Source organism: Condylura cristata, unplaced genomic scaffold (assembly GCF_000260355.1).
Source record: "Condylura cristata isolate star-nosed mole 26May11 unplaced genomic scaffold, ConCri1.0 scaffold00034, whole genome shotgun sequence".
NCBI classification, from domain to species: domain Eukaryota; kingdom Metazoa; phylum Chordata; class Mammalia; order Eulipotyphla; family Talpidae; genus Condylura; species Condylura cristata.
In genome coordinates this window covers 15,481,162-15,500,683 of record NW_004567135.1, presented here as the reverse complement: position 1 = coordinate 15,500,683, position 19,522 = coordinate 15,481,162, and the positions used below count along the sequence as shown (strand labels likewise).

The following is a 19,522-nucleotide window of genomic DNA, read 5'->3' as shown; positions in this document are numbered from 1 at the left end:
AAGAAGAAGCACTGGCTTCTCAGCCTCTGACTTATACCAAGGACAAGTCAAGTTAAGATAAGACTTGAAAGAGACAGAGACGTGAGTGAGAGACCTGTGGGGAGGCTGAAAATGGCAGCCTTTATTCTGACTTGGGTTGTGATTTTTCTCCTTCCTTTCCAGACTTGCCTGTCTCCTTCTGCTTCATTTCTACGGATCCCCCCACCAGAAGGTGTCTTAGACTTGTGGCAGGCTTTTGAATCCACCCTGTTTGACTGGGCATTTACCCATGATGGGGTGGGTAACTTCAGTGCTTGATTTGGAAACTGGATTCGTTCTCTTCCTTTTATTGCACACTAATTGTATTAAAGTTTTCCATGAAGGTCTTATGCACTAAAGTATATTTTGTATTGATGTAGTGGATGATAAAATCATTTCGAATGCACAGGTGAGGAGGTCCCTGGGTGGCCCTGGCCCTGCCCTGTAATAAAAGGACTCCTTATCTTAACCCCCAGCATCCTACATAATTGCAACCTAGCTCAAGAATAGAAAATAAGTGTCTTTAAATGCCATTGCTTTGCCACCTGAAGAGAGGGTGTTCAGTAATATGCTCTCCTTGTGTACAACCAAAGCAAACAATGATGAAAAAGCAAACATTTGCATTTACTTGACATGTTTGTTTTTCCCAAAAATAGGCATCTCCATCTTTGCCCCCAACTCCACACCTGCCTAAGGAAACCCACAACCCTCATCAAATATGAGTCAACACTTAAAAGAACGAAGAGGCAGTGAGACTTTTTTAAACTTCAGAAATAGGGAATAATCATAACATGAACCTGAAAATATGGTTCGCTGAGAAAAAAAATTACCATGGAGAATCAGAGCTCAGCACCCCGGCACTGGTTTTCTGGCATGAGAAGAATTTTTTTCTTTTATGTTCCTGTGTGCTTAAGTAATTCTGAAGAAACTGAAGGGAAAGTCAAGTGAGGAACTTGGTCTTTCCTGGTGGAGCCAGCTCCCCAGGGCACACAATGAGCTAGTTCTTTTCCTGAGGATATTGGATCAGCTCTTAAAACTTATCAACAGGAAGCAGGTCGTGAGCTTTTAACAGCAGGAAGTAGGAGAAGCCCAAAGTGGGCTTGACTTGGGGGACAATGGCAGATCATGTAGCAAGCAGAAGAGTCTGGTCGTAGGTTGTCTCAGAAATGGTCTTAATATTTGGGATTCTGATACTTTGTGACTAGATTCCTGTAGTTGTTGGCATATGCAAAAAGCCACATCAACTGGCCTAAAGTGTCCATGACTTTCTTTATAAGGCTTGTGGCACTAATACATGTTTAGACTCTCTTAATATTAGTATTTGACTCAGATTACTATCCTGTTGTTTTTATTTTACTTGTTTAATGCACTTTGACCATCCTGTATAACAGTGTCTTTACAGTGACAGGACAGTGCTTTCTTTTATTTTCCACTTTCCAAAGCTGTCTTGGGACCCCGTGAATTACAGCAGACACCCAATTCATTGCTGGTGAGACTGAAGATGCAAAGCTGGTGACCCCAGTGCTAAGGCCCGATCTCTCACCGCTGCCTTGAAAAGACCCTCGTATCCCAGGTCAAATGCAATCTGCAGAAAAACAAAAAAACTTACACACCAAATTTCTATATGGAACGCAACATTGCCACTGAGGAAATTCAGTGGAGCTTAGGCCAGCTGCTATATAGATAAAATTCTGATTTGTAAATACTGCATAGTACACTGGTGTGGTGACCTCAGTGGGAGGATGTTTGCTTTATGTTTCATTGTGTTTTTCTAAAAAGAGTTATTATATGCTTCCTATTCTCTCTCTAAACATAGCTCCATGACAATACTTTGAAGAATCATGAAGACAATCAGTCTTTACTACTAAAAGTTGCCATTGTTCTCCTGTATTCCAGGTGATTATATTCAGCTGCCAGCTGCCAGCTGTGAAACCAAATGCAGGAGACACACACAGGCCCTTTCTTCATTAGTCTCCTATTCTAGGGCAGCAGAAAACAAGAGAACATCCCTTGTAGCGAAATTCCCAAATTTAAGCTCAAAGTTTAAAACACACACACACACACACTTCCCAGTCTTAAATAATTTTATCCTGCAAAGGTTACCTTTTTAACAATAGACTTTTAGTTTCTTTTAAACAACTTCCATTGTCTGGGTGGATTAGATTTTACTGAATGCTTATTTATTTAAGTAGTGTCTTCCTTATAAGGAAAGAAGGCCCAAATCCTTCTTCTTGAATGAAGGATTACTCTTTGAAAGAAATAAAAAATTGAAATAAAATGATATTGACTAGAGCAAATATTTGATGAGAGTTTAGTAGAAGGTGTTGCAGGATTTATAAGAGAGTGGAGTGGCAGAATAGTCCTGTGATAATTTTGTGAATTTTCCTTCTTCAGATTATGCAAGAGGCTCTCCTGTCCCCCAAGTCTGGGGAACAAGCCCATCCATGTGCATGGGGTCTGTGGACCGAGACTCAACTGGCAATAGATTTATTTGAGGGAGATTCTTTAACTCTAAACAGATATCCTCTCCAGACAGTGGCTGACATTTTACATATAACTTGATGTCTCCCTGTTCCTGTAACATGACCAGAAGGAAGCAATAGGTGGGTGGCTAGAGATGACGGGTGATTAATTGCAGACCACAGCAGTAAGCACTATGGAGTGGTCTGACTATTCGCTGCACTTGCCTCAGCAATTTACATAAATGAATGGCTTAATTCTCAAAAAAAAAAAAGATTTTGAAGTATGTTCTATTTTACCACAAGGAAGTTGAGACAGAGAAATGCAGTTAAAAATGCAGGAATGGGGCCCTCCCTAGTGGCATAATGGGTTAAAGCACAGCACGATGAAGCTATACAAAGCCACTGCAGCATGAGTTGGATCCCCAGCTAGGGAGGTGATCCACATGCTGCAGCTGACCTCTCCTGACCTGCTCACTGGCCCCTCGGCAGTGTACTTAGTCCATCTGCCTGTTCTGCTTCCCCACTCTGTCTCTGGTGAATCCTCTCACCACCCCTGCACCTCTGGCCTGTATCCCGGTTCTGTATGTGTCAATAAATCAATCTTTAAAAAATTAAAAAATAGGGGGCCCTCCCTGGTGGCGCAGCGGGTTAAAGCACTGCACTAAGAAGCTGAAACCACTTCTGCATGAGTTCGATTCCCGCCTGCCCCAGAGATGACCACATGGTGTGGCAGAACTCTCCTGACCCACCCACTGCTCCCCTCAGCAGTGTACTTCATTGATCTGCCTGTTCTGCTCCCCACTCTGTCTCTGGGGAAGTCTTTCGCCACCCCTGAGCCTCTGGCCTGTACCCCAGTTCTGTATGCACAAATAAATAAATCCTTAAAAAAAATTAAAAAATAAATAAAAATTGAAAAAATACAGGAATGTTAACAGTAAGAGCTCAGACCAGGAGGGCTGTAATTTGTGAGGTGGGATAAGCAGCGAGAGGAGTAGAGAAGCACCACAGCTTATCCTCAGTGGGACTCTCACTGCCCGGCAGCCTGCCTCTTCATCTATGGGGAAATAGTGGGGGTAAGGTGAAGGCAGGCAGACAAAATTCCCCCAACCCATCTAGGTTCTTCTAAGCCCTACTGGAGCACCAAATTAACAATAAATTAATTAACAAATTAGTAGGAGGAAAGGCCAAAATTTAGTAACACAACACAACACAACAAAAACAGACAATTATGAACCAGAGATATCCTACAGGGGAGCGGGACAGAGAGGGATAGGAAAGAGGAAGGGAGGGGTGTGGAGACTCTGGTGATGACAAGTGGTGGAAGTGGAGGAGAAGTAAACATTGTTTTAAAATGAACAATGAACAATAACGTAAATAGATACACAAATTAAGAAAAAAAAACAAAATTAGTAACACAAGTGCAGAATTGCAAAGTTATAAATTCTAAAAGACAATGGAGCAAGATCAGGGATATTAATTTTGTGTTTGGGGACCCGGGGCTTCAAGAACAGGGGTGACCTCATCCATATCAAGAAAGCAGAGTCTCAGACAGTCAGAACATGTTCACTGATAAATCTACACCTGAATGATGCTCCCCCAGCTACATTCTCTCACTGAGGATGGGGAACAGCCATTGCTTCTTCCACTAGGTAGAAAAGCAAGGAACAAAAATTTCTTTCACTGATTATTTAATGCTCTAACATTAAAAAAAAAAAAAAAAGACACCCCTGCATTCTTTAAGTAATAGTAACAGACTTCTAAGGCTCACAGGGTCTTGGTTGACTTTCAACTCCTATGGAGGGCACAAGTACCCTACTTGGTGCACACTGAGAAAAGCCTCTGTGACCCTGTGGGGGGCTTGACCCCACACCCAGATCGCTGGTCCTTCATCAACCCAGTACAACTCTGCAGCCCTAACAAGGATGTTTCCCTCCAGGCTGAGCACAGCAGCCTTCTTCCAACTTGAGAATCCATATCCCATGCTTCCCATCTATGAGTAAGATAATACCGTGCCTGGAAGCTTAGAAAATGTACAGAGATCATGCAGAAGGTCATATTTATTTGTTAAAAAAATGCAGCATCACATACTGGTTGTACATCGTCTGCCTAGCAACCTAGAGAGTCCTGTGTGCAGTTGTAGCCATTCTGGAAGACAGAGGAGAACAGAGGAGGGAGAGAAATAGAGGAGGAAGTGGAGGGAAGGAGAGGATGGGGAGGAAAGAAGAGGAAGAGGAGGAGGAGGAAGCCTGAGGGGGGGGGTTGAAAGGGGGGGAGGGAGGAAGGACAAGTGGAAACGCTTTTTCTTCATTTCTCCGTTCTTCAGGATGTTATCATCTGTAGCTCTAAGTCAGTGTTATTCTTGGCAATTTAAACAAAGTCAAATGACTATCTAGAGAGTACTGAAGAATATTCTCAAGCATATACGTAAAAGTCAGCTCTGAGTCCCAGGGAGCCAGTTCATAGCGCTCATGTCGACTTTCAACTCCATTTGCTGGTTGGCATGTTGTGGCAGGTTTTCCAGTGGCCTCTTCCAGATACCACTGTAACAGCCACGGCTTTGAGCATGATTTCTTTCAGACACAAGCTCTTAAAGCATATTTCTCACAGACAAAGTGTTTCTACCTGGTGCAGTTACTGGAAAGGAGGAACTTGTCTTTGAGGTACCCACAAACCCAGTTAGGTGATTGGGGTTTCCTCTTTGGCAACCTAGAGAGGCCGTTCAGTAGATCTGAGGTTAGGTGGGGGTTTTGATGATGTCCTTGTGGGGTTGCGAAACCAAGGTGTGATATTTTTGGTTTGGTTTTGTTTTAATATGGCGCCCCCTTGTGGTAGACCTACTTCATCCATAAACGCTGTTCCATCTCATTAAAAATATTTTAACAGAATTTCAACAAATACTATATATTTTTTAAATACTGACTCTTAATTTTCTATGTGCTGAACCTGCTCATCAACCTCCCCATTTCTATCTGAAAAGCTTAATGTGGAAATTGCTTAAAATTAGTATAATCTCTTTGCTCTAACGGATACAAAGGGAATGTACTTACTAATTTCATTATAGTGTTCATTCAGACTCAAATTCTGATGAAACTATGCTAAAGGGGAATGGCAGGAAGACTAGGAAAGAAGAAGTGTTTGTAGTGATTAGCTACTCTCTCTTTTAAGGGGATATTAGATAGGAATACTGTGTAGGTTCCAATATACATTTTCTTCTTCTTTTTTTAGCAGCTCTAATAAAACTTTTATATATATATATATATAGATATTTTTTCCAATATTACTTTTTCTTTTCACACCCACCCTCAAAATCTAATCACCATCAACCACTAACTAACCACTTGGCTCCCTCTATTATTCAAATCTTCATCTACTGTGAAATGACTCCAGCTTTGATTGCATTCAGGAGGGTGAGAAATTATCACACAAGTAACACCTGGGAGAAATCTAAGGAATGGAAGAAAATGAGCTTTTGAGTTCCTCATGTTTCTAAGTTTTCATATAGCTTTTCCTTCAATGACTTACTGGTCAGGGAAAGGAGAGGAGCCACAGCCAAGGTAGGTTGAGTTCATCATGAGATAGTCTGACCCAGTAATCCAAGTCAGGTTTGATCTGCTGAAGCCTGTGAGTAACAAAGTCCTATGAGAAATAAAACCCGAGGGTGAAAGTGTTACCTTGCTGTTCTCTCCCTGGTACTGCTGGGAGTTGTAGTTTCCAATCACTGAAGTAGAGGGTAGAGTCCAGAAAGCTGGAGTAAGGGGTGGAGTCCACAAGACTCTGCAGTTTTTCTTGAGGACATCCTTCCCCTTAACAAAAGGAGGAAAAGCAACAGCGACAAACTACTGGGAAATATAAAGTTTAGCATTTTGCCTTCACAAATCAATGAGAGCTGAGGGGGTGGTAGTGGTATGTTTACAAAGGGGTACATTTTATAGACCTTTTCCCTATTGATAAATGACCAATGCAGTCATTTTCCATAGTTCGATGAGAAAAATTGGCATGTGGTATTAGAATAGTTTTAAGAGATTCCGAATTTGGCAGATAGCCTATGTCAAAAAAGGCAGTGTTATGTTGAACCCTCGTTCTTGTGAAAAATACAAATATCTTTGATATCATAGGCCATCTAGATCATTTTCATGTATCTTTCCAAATGATAAATAGTTTAGGAGATTCCAGAAGCAACTGCACTGGAGGAATATTTTTTGGAAGATATATTTCTACCTTTTATTATCAAATTTGCACAGGAAGAATAGTATAAAACTATAATTGCAATAGGTTAGTTCAATTGCCCTATTTTACTGCAGTTAACAAATTGTTCCATTCTTATAAAATGAACTTCAACTAATTAATGGCAATGGCATGCATTTTTAATAAGGTCAGATGTAATTATTATGCACTGCCTTAACACTTGTTTAAGGGTACAAAAGATTTCAGGGAAACATCTTACTGTTGACTTGTTAAGGTGCCAGTCAATTAGAGATTTAATGTCAATTAAACATTCATTTGTAAATGTGTATTGTTTATAGACCTTTTCACTTCATGACATCAACTTTTTATATTTCTGCTTTTCCTTGAGAGTTACAAAATTAACATAGTTACTGCAATTCCTTATAACACTGAAAATAATGTATTGAAAACATATATACATGAATAATGAATATCTTGGAATCGATTAGTACATTATACAACAGTATTTCACTTAGCTTCTCCCTCTTTTGGTTAGCATAAAGGGGAACAATATGTTCTTGATTTATTCCATTCTCTTAACATATAAGTGATATTTTCAGAATGATATCAAGCCATGAAACAGTGTTTACCATGTCTGTCTCACCCTTTATTTGTAGAAGCTCAGTGTCCTCCTTCTGACAGTGACCTATGCTTTCATTCCACATTTGATTATATTCAAAGACACGGTAACAACGTTCTGCATTATGAATGCAGGTGTCTGGGCAAGGAATATGGTTATGGTCTTCGAATAGGAACATTTTACTTTATTATTGTCTTTGTAAAAAGATTAATAGCGCATTTCTTCACAAGAACGCCCACGGCCACCCCCAATGAACCCATCATCCAACCAAAGTGCTCACCTGATGTAGAGTTTACCAGTTTCAGCGTCTCTGACACTGACTGTGGTAAGATTAATATAATTATTTTCAACTGTAGTAGGCATCTAGTTTAAGGTAAGGTTATTTGGAAATATCTTCTCCCAACTCATTCCTCTTCTATAATAACAATTCTGATCATTCTGGTTTTATAAATCTTTTCTTTAAGCTTATATAATTTATTGTCCACACTTGTTTATTGCTTCTTGTTTGTTATAATTTTATTGAACAAATTTAGTTTTAAATTTTATTCTAAACATTTTTTATTTTAACTTTTGAGATTCTTAGCTTTTCCATATATGCACGACTCACTTTTTCATCACCAAAATATCTAAATACGATTGAGCTAAAGAATAGATCAATATTAGGTATCTCTCATTATAGGATCCTGACTGCCATGTTGCAGAGACTACAATGTGTCAGTTTCTTTTGAGGAATTGATGCAAATATGTGTATCTGCAGAGTGGAAACTAATGTTAGATCAATAATGTGGGCTGAAATTGTTTTGCATGAAGGTTTGGCAATATTTCTCCTGGAGTGCAGTTTCTCTTCCACTGTGTGAAGTTCAGCAGAACTCTGTCTTGATGAATGAGTTTCTCCTGATGCTTGCTTGCAATAATCGACACCTGGAACCCTTCAAATCATAGCAATAATTCCTAATAAAATGCCGACATAGTATCAAAAAGTGATCTTTCAACACAGACTAAAGAGAAATACAAATAAGTGTTCATATTTGCCTTTAATGGACATTATTTATGGTTCACTGATTGCGTTTTCAATTTTTGTTTAAAATTTAAATTATTCAAGAATCAAATGTTACAAAAGATACACAGCAAAAAGTTTTCTTTCCCATTCCTTACTCACCCAATTGCATTCCCCCAAAGCAGTGTTAACTAAAAGCAACAGCTGACTGGGTACCCCTCTCCTTGGTTCCAACTTGGGGGAACAAGGAGAGACATGTTCTTAATGAACACTGGATTTTCTAAACTGTATTGGACCCATGCATTCCATTTTTGCACAATTTTCCTGTAAATAAACCTGACATGTAGCAGTGGGGGAAATGAATATATAAAATAACATAGAATTGATAAAATAACATTCTACTATATAGAACTGATATTTAAACCATATATTTTGATGTTTGCTATATCAGTTAAATAGGCATTTTTGTAATTAGAATGGACTGTGTCATTGATCCATTAAAGTTTCCTGGTTTTTAATGGAAGAACATAATATTGCTAGATAACAATGGTCTTGTTTGGCAGTCCTTTTTCACTTCTGCAATTTGCTTTCAGTGTGTCTGATTGTAAGTGGGCATTTAAAAATAAATTTCTTTTAAAAATGAAATAGTGATCCTCCCTGGTGACGCAGTGAATTAAAGCACAGCACTAAGAAGCTAAAGCCATTTCAGCATGAGTTTCGCTGGGAGGTGACCACATGGCGCGGCAGACCTCTCCTGACCCGCCCGCTGCTCCCCTCAGCAGTGTACTTTGTCAATCTGCCTGTTCTGCTCCCCACTCTGTCTCTGGTGAATTCTCTCACCGCCCCTGCAACTCTGGCCTGTACCCCAGTTCTTTTTTCATAAAATAAATAAATTTTTTAAAAAATGAAATAGCATTTGATCACCTTTTTTGAAAAGCACAGAAAGATGAGCAAGTGAGATAAGAAAAACTGGAAGTTTTGGCATTTCTGTTGGGCTGTGCTATTTCACTTGAGGTAATAGAGTTCACGATTATTTTCTAAACTCCTACTAAATCTTAAAGCATTCCTCTAAGAACCATCAGAAATATAAGCTCAGAGCTAACATGAAAAAGGTCAAGTTTCTTATACTTTGTACCAGCAATCTGAACTTGCCTATTCTCAGAATTCCTAATTCTCTACCACCAGGTAAGGTCTCCTAAATTTAGAAATGATTTGTCAAAACAAAGGAAAAGGACTTATACAGATAACAGCTCTATCTCTGGCTTTCTGAACTTATTTTTTTTTATGTTTTTCTTTGACTTTAAAAAAATAAATGTTAAACTTTTTAACTGGGGTAACTTTAATTTATAAATGGATAAATAAATAAGAAAACACCTAAATCCATACAAATAATGCAAAATAAAGCTTTTTAATTACAGCTATAGAAAATTTATTTGCTTCCTTCTAAACCTTCTAAACCCTTAGATGCTACTGATAAATCTTAATGTTCAGTTGCATGTTTAATTCATATCTAATGCTATAGATCCCTTTGAGAAAAATTTTACATTATATATATTACGATATTTTATTATATTATATGCATTATGACCCATATGTGAGTTATGTTAAACATGGTAAAACGTACAGCATGAAAGATTTCAGTTTATGCTCTTCCCTTTCTAACATGCATTTATTCTAAATTTTATTTTATAAATTATCTTGAGAGTTTTTCCTTTTATGTTATGCAAAGTTTGTTTAATGCAAACTTGAGAACTTTCTTTAGACCATATTTAGCTATATTTATTTATTCCCTTTAATTCAATTTTGAAAAATACTTCTGCATTTGGCAAATGAAGTTTTTATAAAATAAAAGACTTACAGGTTCTAATTAAATAATTAAAAACTTGTATTATCCCTTAGGTCTATTTCACAAGGTCTATAACAGAATGAAACAAATAGCACACCTGAGGGGCGAGCTAAGGGGCCTCCCTGGCTGCCAAAGCATTAAGGCGTAGTGCTGTGAAGCTATCCACAGCCACCTCAGTATGAGTTCCATCCCCAGCCAGAGAGCTAATCCCCACATGACACAGCAGACCTCTTCTGCCTTGCCCGCTGCTCCCCTCAGCTGTGTAATTTACATGGATCTGCCTCTTCTGCTCCCCACTCTGTCTCTGCTGAATCCTCTCACCACTCCCCCCACCCCATACCTCTGACCTTTACGCTGGTTCTTGTATGCATAAATAAATAAATCTATAAAAAGTATATACTCTATTCAGTTTGGAGAAAGATTAAAGGAAATCCTTAGTGCAGACAAAGTGCACTGGAAGCTACTATGTCACCCTTAGGTCTAAAAGACTAAGGGGAGGGTTTTATTGGAAATTTGTGACCTGACACAGTGAAGGATGTTTCTAGTCTTTTCCAAACCAAAACATAGCAGGGAGAGAAGCTGGGAAATAAACACCCTGCCCACTCTTCCCTTTTCATCCTTTGATCCCCACCAGTGCCATGAAAGGTCAGATTGGCGCAGATAATGTTGTTTATTTGCATGGCAATTCCCAAGGCATAGGGTGAGACTGAGAAGATCACTCAGTTCCCCAAATCTACTTGTTTATGGATAGTCTAATACTAGATAAGGTTCAAGTGTCTCTGGGTTTACAAAGCTATAAAAAAAACACCTACCTGTTGAGTATCACAAACTTAGTATGCTGCTTAATGTTTTATATATTTTATTAAATGATCCTCACAACCACCTTATGATATGCTGAAAATATTAAACCCATTTCATAGATGAGGAAAACAAGTCTTAAAGAAGTTAACTACCTTAACAAAGCCCAGAGCAGGAGCAAGTATGAAGGGAATGCTTCTCCACTCCATGTGTCGAAATCAAGTGGGGAATGAAAGATCTCTGTCGAAAGAAATCAAGTGGGGAACCTTGTTAAAATGAAAGATCTCTGTGTCTCCTCAGCTTCCAACTGAGAACCAGACTATTTGTGTTTGAACATCTACATGTGTTAACAAACACCTCAGTTGAGATGTTTGAAAATCACAAACACAAATTTTACTAATTTGAGGAGAAAGAATACCTTCAGGGAAGTTGTAGGGAAGGAACAGAATCCTTGTCTGTTATCTTCTTGAAAGGTCCTCCCCACACAGCCTATAAATACTTCCTAGGTTACTGGTTAAAACCAAGCATAGAACTGTCAGGAAAAGACACAGATAAAGCATTTTTATTTGCTTTTCAGTCTACAGGCTTATTCTAACAAGAATTTGCTCACTTTTAAATCATATCAGGATGCTCGTAAACTTTATTTTCCTTCTTTTGCACAGAAAATTACTGCAGTTGAGTCTGACCAGAGATGGATTTGGAATAGGTATTTTATTTGTATTCATTTTACCAATTGTGATTCTTTCTACTGAACTATTTCATAAAATGAGAAGCAACTATATTTCTGTTTCCTGCGAGCCAGGAACTCCGGTTGGGCAGAAAATGGTGAAGAGGAAAGTAATAGTGTCTGCACTCACTTTTACTTAATACTCTGAAGTTTATTTTCAAGTTTATAAAACTGAGGTGTAGAAGATAGGTACTCTGAAATATAAGAACGTGGAAGTTAGAGAGGTATCCCTGGTGGCTTTTTGATAATGAGGTTTATGAGACACAGTATAGTCTGGGAATTCTGATCTCTCTGTCTCCATCACTCACTGTCTTTTCCTACTCAAAACTTCCTACAAGAACAAGATAGACAGTTTGCATTTTAGTTAAGGGATCACACTATCTAAATGATTCCAATGATGCCAAGTTTAGTAGTCTTTCTCTTACCTTATAATGTCTTTCAAATATCTATTTTGCACAGTTTAAGTTAATTAAACCCTAAGTTTTCCTGTTCCAATAAAAGAAATGTTTCTGTTTCTATCATACTATGTTGAGATACCTAAGAACAGAAAACAAACAAAAAAAAATGAAAATCTTGGAACCAGAATAATTAGAAAGCAAATAATCATCTCATAGATTGACTTCTGGATGTAAAAAGAAGAGATAAGCTCTCGTTTAGGATAGAAAGATATAGACAGAAGGAACTACAAGGTTTTGGTTGGAAAGATAATGTCAAAGTGACTCCAAAGGAGACGAATAAAGAGGTAAGTAAGCAGACTGATGGCTGGTTCTTCCTTCACCCACATCTGCTATGGTGCACTCAGGCATTTGTCTCTGCTGTCCCTTTGGTCACTTTGTAGTCAAGCAGTTTGTCCACCCTTGCCAGGCCAGCCTTCCTCTCACACATTAAAAAATACTTGTTCTGACAGGAGGTCGGGTGAATCTTCCCATTATGAAAATAAGCACAATTCATAGTCTCTCTTGCATTTCCAGAAAGCTCAAATCTGTGAATAGAAAAGGTAGCATGAGCTCCTTGAAAAGTTAAATAACAATCCACAATCAAACTGGAGTATTCTGTTGCACCAGATGGAGACAAAAGTCTGGGGAAAAGAGTAAGTAATAATATTGAGATCATTGAGAAGCTTCCAAACTGCTAGAGTGTATACACTGAAATAGCTCAGAGGTAACTTAACATAGCATAAGATTAAGCAGTGTGTGGACAGCAGTGATAGGAGACCAGAGGAAGAGCTAGCAGGAAGTCTGAAATGATGGGAAAGATTTGATCCTTTTATAGAAGATTAGAGTTTAGCCCTGTCCTGAAGGAAAGATAGGACTTATATAAACAGAGAGGCTACAGGACAGCACTATAGGTCAAGCAGCTATACAGAGTGGGAGTGAGCTTAGGGAAAGTTAAATTGATTGTTTATGAGCTGAGGGTTAATGCTGTGGAATAGCAAACAGAAGGCAGCATTCTGTGTTGTAACTGCCTTTTAAGCCAGCTCTCTGGCCTACTGTTTGTCCAAGCTTTGTGTATTGGTGACAGAGTAAGCAAACAGAAGGTCCTGTTTATAGGGAATTTACAGTACAGTCAGAGGAAATTGGTAAGAAGCCAATAAATAAATGGCCAGGAAAATTTCAGAGTGCTAAGAGTTATGAAGAAATAAGGTGGTAGCATGGACTTGGGTGGGTGTGGCTAATTAGCTTGGGTAATTAAACTGGCCTCAGAGAGGAAGGGATGTCGAAACAGAGAATTGAGCCAGTAAAGGAAGCCTGTGGGGAATTCTTGTGGCAGAGCAATCTAGAAGGAAACAGCAAGGACAAAGCCCTCAACTGTAGGGTGAAAGGTAGAGTTGGGTTTTTAGTGGTTTACTTAATATGGAATGATCAGATGCTGGCTCACTTCTTAGAATGCCACAAGAACAAATAATTCATTGGTGAGATACTCATTGATAACACACTGGAAACTTATGTGATATTATGAAGCAGTACCATATAATAAACATTTATAAAAGAATAAAACTATGATTTTGATGAAACCCAAGACACATCTTGATATTTGATTAATAGAGCAGAGAAGCCCTAAGACAGCAAGATCAGTTTGATTTGCTGAAAGAATTGGGAGAGTGTTCTGACTGTAATGTGAATGAGGCTGCAGGTTAAGGGAGACAAAACCCAAGTTCTATGGAGAAGCTTGCTTGTACTCATACACTAACTCCTATTTATAGGAAATGTTTAATGATATTTGTTGAGTAAATTAATTGAAAATTTGGGTGATCAGATTGCACAAATTTTGGGCTATCCATTTAAATTTTAACTGGAGAAACACTGAAATGTTGGTAGACAAGATGAACAAAAGGTGTTGAGGCAGAAGACTGGAAAGTCACCATGGAAAGGAATGCAATGCGATCGCCCCATTTGTGTGATTATCTGTAAAAAGACAGTCTTATGTGGTGCCTTCAGAACCACCTTGGTGGTGATGAGAACCCCTGGGGTGGAAGAGTAGGTAGGTGAAGTGGCACTGAAAACTCAAAAGGATCCTCAAGGAAATGCCTTTAGCCATAAAATGAGGATGGTGAATGTGCTCTACAACTGTGGGAAGAATCAGATCAAGTGAAAAATAGAAGCGTATAGCTATCTATCTATATTCAATGCGGCAAGTGTAAATACGGGGGTAGAAATGAATAGGGAAATCATTGGGAGTAGAGGTGAGCTGTGACTTAGAGTAGAGGCATGTAAACTTAGGCAAGCAGAATTGTTGTATTATTGATACTCGCTGCTCATGTAACCCACCATAGGGTACAGGGCCACCTCCGACGTTGTAGTAACTTGTACTTAAGAGGAAAAGTATCTCAGGAATCAAAGTCTCTCATCCTGCTTTCTGAGCGGCTAGTGACTTACATGCTGCTGGAGGGGATGGAGCCGTCTTGCCATGTCCAATCGTTAGAGTTCCGGCGGGATAATCCAACCCAACGAAAGAAATTAGTCCTGCTTTTGATGTATTCCTGTTGCAGACACAAGCACAATGATCAGAGCGGCCCCCCCTTGTAAAGACATAAAGACAAAAATTGATGGATGGACAAGAAAACAGGTACAATAAAATCTACATTAATATTCATTATAATAGGTTCTTAGAGTTGTGCCTAGTTTATTCTTTTAGAAAAAAAGTACTTGTGGCATAAGTAAAAAGCAGTGATTGTACACAAGCCAGCTGATACGCTAATCTTTCTATGTGTTTGTTTTCAATGGAAGATTAGAGTACCAAGTGGAGGACCAAGTAGGATTTTTTTTTTACAAAAGTTTATTTTTACATCATTTTATACATTTTTTTTCCATCTCAATTGTAATCCCCGTGAGTTTTCAAATAGGATTCTTAAATGAGAATATGGGTGACCAAAGAGAAGGGAAATTTAAAAAAAGTAATATATTGTTAGTGAAAATTTGTATTCCCTAGATTTAAGTTCCACGTACTTTTGTTTCATTGATTGGTTGCCTACAAAATCTTACATATAGAAGTGTTAATTTAGTTTAGTGGATGAAGTAAAAGAGAATTACATGGTGTTTTTCTCTAAGCAATTTAGAAATAACATATACTACCTTTTCCCGTTGTCTTTTTTCTACTTAGCATTATCCTTACCAATTATACTATATCCTGTACTTATTTTGTTCATTGCCTTTCCAACTAGGATATAAGATCCCCAAGGTTAAGGATTTTTGGCTGTTTTACTAACTGCATAAGATTAAATCCTCAAAGTATTCCAGCATATATTTGTTGGATTAAGGGATGAATTAGTCAACCAACCAACCTATGTGTAACAGAAATGAAAGGAAGTCAAGTGTGTGTAATTCTCATACCTCTCAGAAAATCAGGTGAGACTATGTTATTGGCATATAAAAATGACTTGTGTTTCCTGACAGACATGTAAGATATAGAACGGCAAAGTTTGAAAGTCACTTTTGACTGCTTATTTCTTATTGTTTGAACACCTGTCATTTCTGTTCGTACCTATACTTTTCTTTTAAATAAACCTACATCCTATACTTATAAAGTATGGTCTACCTGAAATTTTGCCTAAAATTCAACTTTTCTTTATTTCTCAAAAGTTACATTACTTCTTCTCTCTTAGTCAGAAATCTCCAACTGGTATCAGTCTAGAAAAATAAAATTGAAAGCATATGTATGTCTCCAACTAATATCTTTTTGGAGTGGAGATTTCAGGGCATTCTCACATTGCATCTGATTGGAAAGAAAAGTCAGTTTATTTGTCTGAATGTCTTCCCTATGAGTCTGAACCCATAAAACAGGGAGATAATATGACAAGTTAAATAACAAAACACATAAGCATGGGGGCCTCTATTCATGTCCAGAGCACCACTGTATACATCAGGTCTCAGGAAGGCCTCAGTTAATTTGCTGATCAAATGAAGATATTCTGTCAAATACGACAGGCTTGATTACTTGAGTTCTGTGGAATTTCTCCAATACAAATGTTGTTGTTCTAGTCTATTTTAAAATATATAAAAATATTAATTATTTCTATATGAGAATGTATGGAATACATATATAGAATTTCTGCTTTCACATTATGTTTTGATAGATAGATCTATAATTAGGCAGAAGGAAGGTCCCAAGGCTGGGTTTCCCAGAATTTGAGAAGAGAAGCTACATGAAATTATAAAAGGAGCATATGTGAGGGGTGTGAACATATTTGGACACAATATAGTTCTTGTTTCAAACTGTCAAGAAGAAAATTTGGAAAACAAACTCAACGGAAAAGTTCTGACAAATATGTGCTGCGATAATCTGAGGACCTAACTCCATGCAGTTATTAAAACAGACAAAAATCTCTAACCTCATGGATCCTATATCCAGTTGGAAAGGCAATGAACAAAATAAATAACCACAGTGTCTAGTATAACTGGTAAGGGTAATTGCTCAGTTGAAAAAAGACAAACCAGACAATTTTGAATCTGTAATTTTTGTATCTATAAATAAAAAGTCTCCCAAAGCTATGTTTGGGAAAGCATATGCAATGACAGTTTGCATCTAAGTTTGTTCAAATTGTCCACATTTGTGCAGAAACTAGTAAAATATGTAATATTTAGATAAGATTAGCATTTATATTTTACAATCATATGAACTTTCTTTACATTTCCAGATTCTTTTGTAAATTAGGAAATAGAATTAAGGACACTAACCAAGGCTCAGTGAATTCTTACACAGAAAAGATCTGAACAGAAAGTGTTATAAATCCTACTTACGCATATTCTATTCTCAAATGCAATGCATGCTGTGCTCTATAAGGTTAAAGTTTGCAGATTAGCACCCTCTGGGAGACAGGAGAAGTGTAAAAGGCAAAAACCTAATATTTCACTATTTCTCCTTCTGACACCAAAATAGTTGACATGGAAATGTCCTTACCTGAATGTTCTGGTCGGTGATCTTCACGAGGGTGGCATTTCTGTCAGCACAATACTGCTTACCTCCGGCCCAAGTCACATTCTGCCTGAAGAATCCATAGCAACTATCTCCATAGTATCGCCAGTTTTTATCACAGGGGCTGCAGGGATGAGCTAGGAGAAAGTGAACACGGAACCTTTCATTCTAAATTGAGCTGACTTACATTTCCCCTATACTCAGATTGCTTTGCTTTGCTTTGCTTTCAGATTTCAAGGTTCTCTACAGCTAGCACCAGGGTTAAGGGTGATGAATAGATGATCCAGCCATACTTACTGAGAACAACTTTTGGTTCTAATTGTTCTAATATTTGTAGGAAATCTTGACAGACCTTCTTTGTTAGTTGCTTCAGAGTTGCTGAGGGATTTTCATTCTCTGGTTGTTGGTAAATTTGCTGTGTGACAGCTAGATGTAAAAATTAGATCAATTCATTATCAAAATATGGGGATGCAAAGAACTCTGTAAATTTTAACTTCAATAGAATTATCAGTCACTGAATGTTTACTTGAATGAGTGCTGAAAGGGATCAAGTTAATGGGAGAGGAAATGACAAATTAGGCATTATTTGCTGACAAGTTTTCATCATTTTTCAAATCACTGTGAAGGAATTCCATGTTGTATATTGAAAACTCCCATAAGCCCTTCCACCTTCAAAAAAAAAAGCTAAGAACAAATTGAGAGCTATGTTAAACTCTGACTTGAGTTACCCAGAAGAATGAGTGATTTGTTTGCAGGAACAATCACAAATAAGAAAATGACAAAGTGGTCGTTTGGCTATTTATCTTAAATGCACATTTTTAAGCAGTTTCAGAGAAGTGAATGACCTCTGTTACTTGGAATTTTTCATGTAATATTATTGTGATATTCAGGTAAATAAACAGCCAATGGTTCTAAATTATTTGTAAAAAAATAAAGAAGTATACAAACCATTAACACCTACACAGATAATAATGTAACTCTGAAGGGCTCTTTGGTTTAAAGGAATAAAAATAATTTCTAAATTAGGTGGACTATGAATTTTCTCTTTCCGGAAGTTATCCCATTCAGGAGACAAAGCACACAGGAAAATATTTTTGGAAGAGAGAATACAATAAGCAAAATCTCAAGCAGAGACCCAGGCAGAATTTTTTTGTGAAACTGAGAGATTCCACATTTTGGGGGGTCTTAAAGATGAAGGGCAGAGAGAAAAAAATTCAAAGGAGAGGTGGACCCACTCTCAGTTGAAAACTCTTGAAAGTAGTTTTTAATTAATAAAAAGAATTCAAAGTGGATTTTAATCAAAAGGGAAAAGTCAGAACATTCCTTTATTAAGACTATTTTGGCCGGCCCTCCCTAGTGGCTCAACGGGGCTAGGGCGCAGCACTGCAAGCAAGGGGTGAGTCACACCCACCGGGAGCTGACCCACATGGCGCGGCAGACCTCTCCTGACCCCACGCTGCTCCCCGCAGCAGTGTACTTCGTCGATCTGCCTGTTCTGCACCCCTCTCTGTCTCTGGTGAATTCTCTCACCGCCCCTGCACCTCTGGCCTGTACCCCAGTTCTGTGCGCATAAATAAATACATCTTTTAAAAAAAAGAGTAAATCTTAAAAAAAAATGAAGCTTTGGGGGTACACCCAGCCCCTTAGGTTTGGCCTTTCTCAGATGAATCCTCTGGCAATGTGTCTATACTTACTCATCATCCCCAGGGCCACCAGCCCAACGACCATCCCCATGCATATGACCAGCAGAACCAGAGTCATCACGCGCCATAAAGAGGAAGAAGCAGCATCAGCTGTTGGCAGACAATAAACATGGCAAGGGCAGGCAGCAGAGACCCGCTGTGGGGCAGACTCACCCCTGTCTTGCCCTCTCAGGATCTCCCATGTGACATAAACAGCTCTGCTGGTAAATCTTGACAGTGTCTGCTTGGTCAACATCAACAATAAGTACAACCCCCTCCCATATCCCACGCTACCCTGACCCCAATGCACTTCTCTCTGAATCAACACATAACGAACTATTAATACCTTATTTTCTGTATTTGTTTTGGTCTGTGCCCTTCTATAAACAATTGCTTTCATAAGCAGCAAGTGGGGGAACACCCTCATTAGCTGATAGCCTACAAAATGGGGTCTCCTGAAATATTTTCCCAGTATCCTCTTGCTTTCTATCTACCCCCCACCCCCAGCACTAAACTCTATGAGCCTTAATGCAAGGTTCCCTGCTGGTATACCTTGTTGTCCACCTTCAAAATAAATTACCTGAGCTTATGTGGATGCTATTCAAGTGCTGAGGGCCAAGAGATCATTCAGGAAAGTAAAACTATATGTGCCATCCCAGGTTGACCCATTTCTAAAATTTATTTCTAAATTTCTGGCTCTGGACATTCTTACCTGAGGTGAGAGCTGGCTTCCGGCTTTTAATGTTTAAGGTGATGTACCCGTCTTCATCCTGCAT

The 19,522-nt window shown here is 38.4% G+C and overlaps 2 protein-coding genes across 3 annotated transcripts; both read right to left on the bottom strand.

Moving 5' to 3' along the window:
• Window positions 1–5,053: 5,053 nt before the first annotated feature.
• CLEC9A (C-type lectin domain family 9, member A) lies at window positions 5,054–8,453 on the bottom strand. The gene is given in 6 exon segments (XM_004695960.1): window positions 5,054–5,186; window positions 6,028–6,116; window positions 7,295–7,422; window positions 8,075–8,118; window positions 8,120–8,213; window positions 8,444–8,453. Coding segments are annotated over 6 exon segments (498 nt in total).
• A 3,903-nt stretch (window positions 8,454–12,356) lies between these two features.
• On the bottom strand, window positions 12,357–19,522 carry CLEC1B (C-type lectin domain family 1, member B). Of its 2 annotated transcripts, XM_004692590.2 has the most exons (6): window positions 19,459–19,522; window positions 18,759–18,857; window positions 17,362–17,490; window positions 17,050–17,201; window positions 14,529–14,632; window positions 12,357–12,634 (listed from the first exon to the last, which is right to left on the bottom strand). In XM_004692590.2, exons 1-6 carry the CDS (start codon window positions 19,520–19,522, stop codon window positions 12,451–12,453), a joined length of 732 nt encoding a protein of 243 aa, XP_004692647.1. In that variant the 3' UTR covers window positions 12,357–12,450. The 2 variants fall into 2 exon arrangements, with proteins under 2 accessions (XP_004692647.1, XP_012587822.1); XM_012732368.1 differs by lacking the exon at window positions 18,759–18,857.

Bases quoted from the DNA above. Each gene is read 5' to 3' on its own strand.
- CLEC1B (XM_004692590.2), bottom strand. From the start codon at position 19,522: ATGCAGGATGAAGACGGGTACATCACCTTAAACATTAAAAGCCGGAAG. The intron at 18,858-19,458 runs GTAAGAATGTCC...GTCTGCCAACAG, and splicing joins GAAGCCAGCTCTCACCTCAG to CTGATGCTGCTTCTTCCTCT. The intron at 14,633-17,049 runs GTAAGGACATTT...TGTCTGCAACAG, and splicing joins TCACCGACCAGAACATTCAG to GAATACATCAAAAGCAGGAC.